The 5,001-nt window shown below is 38.3% G+C and overlaps 1 protein-coding gene across 1 annotated transcript; it reads right to left on the reverse strand.

The window, feature by feature from the left end:
• Nucleotides 1-1,302: 1,302 nt before the first annotated feature.
• Nucleotides 1,303-2,883, reverse strand: LOC101304605 (putative transcription factor bHLH086-like). The gene is made up of 5 exons (XM_004305478.1): nt 2,371-2,883; nt 1,966-2,091; nt 1,732-1,797; nt 1,563-1,628; nt 1,303-1,428 (listed from the first exon to the last, which is right to left on the reverse strand). Exons 1-5 carry the CDS (start codon nt 2,881-2,883, stop codon nt 1,303-1,305), a joined length of 897 nt encoding a protein of 298 aa, XP_004305526.1.
• Between the last annotated feature and the right edge of the window lie 2,118 nt (nt 2,884-5,001).

Genomic DNA, 5,001 nt, shown 5'->3' on the forward strand with positions numbered 1-5,001 from the left:
ATAGCGAAGCACTACGTTGTCATCCTAATGAAGCTGTTAATTATAAAATCTTGAGAGCAAGCATAAATATGATGGAGCATAGGACTTTGCACTTTGAGCATGATAATCAAACAATCTAGCTAACACCTGGGTTACTGCTACTCTGCTAGACCATGGATTTTTAACCAAAATATATTTTCAACAAGATTATCATATTTATTCCTTTCCAAATGAGCTTAAAAGCATTATTTTGCAATGTGCTCAACATATAGGAGGAAATGCGAGCTATATTGTCTTAGAAGTAAATAGTATTCTTTCAGCATTATTCTCTAATAGCATTTACCCAGATCAAGCAAGGCATAACATCACCATAATGAAAAGAGATTATACTATACCAGAAGCTGGGCCAATATTAGAGAGCAGCCCTACAATAGAAGACATTCAGAAATACAGAGGATCTCCAATAGTGCATCATGAGATTTGGGATGATAGCCATCTCAATCTGTTTTATCAAGACAAGTATGTCAAGCTGTATAGCAAGCACCGATTAAGCCGTCTTAAACCAGAATCTAATATCAAGAAATGCAAGACTACCAAAGAGGTTTATGAGCAGCTTCATAGAGAAGGCTTGGAGGTGTTGGCAGCCATGGAAGCAGATGAAAGGAGATTATACTATACCAGAAGTTGGGCCAATACTAGAGAGCAGCCCTACAATAGAAGACATTCAGAAATACAGAGGAGCCCAAATAGTGCATCATGAGATTTGGGATGATAACCATATCAATCTGCTTTATCAAGACAAGTATGTCAAGCTTTATAACAAGTACCGATTAAGCCGTCTTAAACCAGATCGAATCAAATATCAAGAAATGCACCGATCAAGACAAATATTACTGTCCACTTAAAATAGAAATAAAATTATTTTACTTGAATAAATAGTAGATGAGTAATTGACGGATCAAATTTGTGAGGCATGTCATACAGTATGGCACAACAGCCACACCCTGCAAATGCCCATGTTTTTCCATGAAATATAGATCAAGTAGAACACATTCACCATACCATGAATATACTGATGCAACTAGATTGCTGTATACGCCTCTGCCGATTAAGTTATATATTTATATTAAATAACCATAAATGGCTTTGCAACAGCATAGTCAAAAAGAAAGGAACGACAAAAGATTAGCTTAATAACATTTCAAAGCTAGTACCATTGTTTCTATGACAAAAGTTTTCCTTTGCCAACAAAGTTTCTCTTTTTTTATTTTGGAAACTGAATTTTCTTCTCAACGGCCTCATCGTCTTCGTCAACCGAAGAGGTTACAGCTTTGAGCTGGAACTTGTGTCTCTCTGAGATGACAGGATGGCATCAATGGCTTCTTTTACTTGAGAAATATCAGGAGCTTTTCCACCTTGAACCGGCCAAAATTCATCGGTTGCTAAAACCTAAATTTTAAAATAATATTTCCATAAGCCTCTAGCAATTCAAAGCGAAATATATAAAACTGTACGAAATATTTCCAGGAAGAAAATAATAATAAGCAAGAACAAAATATTATTGATCGATCGATGTCGCACACCTTGACTTGCAATTGAAGGAATTTGACATAACTAATGGCTTTCTCTAACATGGTTACTAAATCAACCTGTAGATACATATACGTGGAAGACAACATTTAGAACTGCGCCCAGAAAATATGAACAGGGAATTTACAAGAATAAACATTTAGAAGAATGAAGTCTATGCACCTTGCAGCCATTGGGCACCAGTTCCTGGAGTATCTTAAGCCGCTCGCTAATGCGCTCTCTCCGATTCTGCAGGACAAAGTGACAAACATTCTTTTCCTATCAATTATTCATAAGAAGCATTTGCCGCTTTTACAAACAATCAGATCGATCCTACCAATATTGATCAATACATATATATATATATATATATATATGACATCTGTGGAGTACATCTGATACAATTAGATTATTTACCTTGGCGGCAATACTTTGGGGGTCCTTTGAGGGACTTGAAGACTTGGGTTTGGGCTTCTTGGTTGTAGCAGCAGCAGCAGAAACATCACTAGTGCATTGCCTCTTTAAAGGTTGCATGTTCTCTCCCTGTGAACAAATTCAGATCGAGATACATGAATATAAAAATAACAGGTCAGACAACAAAAGAGTACCAAATATTTGTGTTGTATTGTCTTGATATTACTGTATATTATGTTCCAGAGTCCAGACAAAATAATCTGCATTTTCATGAACCAGATCGGTTGTTTAACAACATAACATGCATGAGCGGTGGTATCTCGTACCTACAGTAGCTTTTGGGTTGAATCAATTCAGTTGATACAAAAGTACGGAACAAATTAAGGGTTTAGGAAAACCAGAAAGAACCTTATGGGGGCGCTTTTGAAAGGATGCTCCGACTTGTGTTTCTGGTTCAGGGAAACTTTCTGCCATTAGAGTTGCGTCCGAGTACAACCAACCATAAGCGGACCCTAATTCTGATCCATGGCCTTCATTTGAAGGATTGGATGAGGAACTATTGTATGTGCTAGCTGTCTGGAAGCAATTGAAATCACCGGAATGGCGAACTGGGTCGACGCTGTTGATGCAGTTGTAACTGTCGTGGTCTTGAGTAATGCTGTTGTTGGTTTTCTCAAAACTAAGTAGAGACGCACTGTTGTCGTGGGTGAAACTACTGGTGTAGTCATTACTCTTGAAGTTGATGACTGAGTGGCCTGCAGCTACCTGATCATGATCATCATCAGCTTGATAACAACTTGTTGCAGAAGCTGCTGATCTAAAAACAAAACCATTATTAGAAAGACGGTGATGTTGATGATCTGAAGAAGGTAGTTGATGCTGAAGTGAATCACGGGGCATTCTATCCTTGGCAAGTGCCATACCAAAACTCAGCTAGCTTGCTTGGATATTGCTAATTAATCAAGCAGCTAAAACTAAAGTAGATCGATATATAGCTCAAATAGCTAGCTAGCTAGGCATGCACAGGCATATGCCGAATGAGAAGAATGACAACTCTGCAGTAGAATTTAAGCTCTATTTGTAGAGATTCAAACTATTATTGATTATTCAATAAAAAAAAAACTATTATTGATTATGAGCCTGATTAAACTAATTAATGGAATAATCAAAATATATATACACAAGCATGTGTGATGCTACTGAAAGTAGCTAGTTTACACACTAGATATGACTACATAGGAAGTCTTAATAGTAAGCATGGGAACTGTAACATGCACATATGAATTTGCATAGTATAATTAAGTAATTAGTAAACTACTGTATTGGGATTGTTAGCTGGCAGAAGTGAATGAATATCTGAGAGAGAGAGAGAGAGAGGAGAGTGGAAATTGCATTTGCAGCAGAAGGGTCGCCGGATCTTTCGCCAAGCCCACGTCTCTCTCTATCTCGACCGATCATGAGATTCCATTCTTGGTTCATACTAACTCATTTTAGAGTTCAGATGATGAATTCATTTGTTTAACGCAACTTCCCACCCGGTTTCCTTCCCGCGCTTCGGCACGTGGACACGGCTGTTATTTTTAACTAAATCTTTAATTTTTTTTAAATACATTTATATTAAAAATGTTTGAAAAATGTCCGTTTAGTACTAATTTTAATCCTAATATTACTAATTCCAATGACAATTTTTTAATAAGCCCATTTGAATGTAAGAGAACTTTTTTTTGTGCCCAATAGATAAATCTTTACTAAATTCTTAACAAACTATATTATTTTAAGACTATTTTACCCTCATCTCTTAAACAAGCATAAAGAGAAAGTAAAACAGAGAGAATACTTGGCCGGAACCTGACCGGCCGCCGGATGCCGGAATTTCTTCAATCCAGTTACTAATCCCCAGTAACTTGGATTTTCTCCAGTCACCAGATTCCGGTCACAAGTGACTCAGTTACTGACTTCCAATAAGTTGGTTTATGACCCCCCTCTCCAATAATCAGTTACTGACCCCCCAATAATCAATTTATTTCAGTTTTATGTAATAGAAAATAAAAAATACCAGAATTCAGCTTTATGTAACAGAAAATAAGAGAGTTATTAAACCTAATAATCAGTTACTAACCCCCAATAATCAGTAATCAGTTATTGACCTCCTAATAAGTTACTGACACCTAGTAAACATGCTATTGACCCTCAATAATTAATTACTGACCGTAGTAGGCTTCTATAATGATTACTTCCTCTCAGTAAATAAATTGATTTGTTACCCAGATTACTGGCTCTTAGTAAAAAACTAATATTACTGACCCTTAGTAAAAATAATAATATTACTGGCCCTTAGTAAAAGCAAGATTACTAGCTCCCTCTCGAGATCCCGCCCCGGTCAGCCGCCGTCTCCATCGAGACCTTAACTTGAATAAGACTCGCCATCGTTAACACCTCAAAAACCCTAATTCAATCCACACCTTTTCAACGTAGTTTTTTACCTGACGCGAGGGAATAGAGAAGCAGGAAGTTCCGTTGGAATCGACACGACTAGGCGGTGAGGGAGCCTTCATGGTCGAACAACGACAGAGCTTTCACGACGGAGGAGGCGCTCCTATTGTCGGTGCCAAAGGCGTAAAGGAAGAAGAGAATCGAGAAGAGACAAGCAAAGAAGATGAAGACGTAGAGCGCAAGACTTGGTTCCCAAACGCAGCTCTCAATCACAACCGCCATCTGATTTTGATTATGATTTCTCAAATCAAAACCCCTAGCTTTGAGAATCTCAGTGATTGGGAGCTCAGCTTGGAGATCCAAATCTCAGTGCTTGGAGATCACATCTTCTCCTCGTGGCTTGCCGGCAACGACGGTGTGAAGCTATTTGGAGATTGGAGCTCCTCCTTGTGGCTTGCCGGCAATGACACACTGCTCCGAGTGACGGTGCATATATTAGGGGGGAGAGAGAGAGAGAGAGAGAGAGAGAGAGAGAGAGAGAGAGAGAGAGAGAGAGAGAGAGAGAGAGTAGTAGTAGTAGTAGTAGTAGTAGAGAGAGAGAGAGAG

The sequence above is a fragment of the Fragaria vesca genome, linkage group LG6 (assembly GCF_000184155.1).
Source record: "Fragaria vesca subsp. vesca linkage group LG6, FraVesHawaii_1.0, whole genome shotgun sequence".
NCBI lineage: Eukaryota > Viridiplantae > Streptophyta > Magnoliopsida > Rosales > Rosaceae > Fragaria > Fragaria vesca.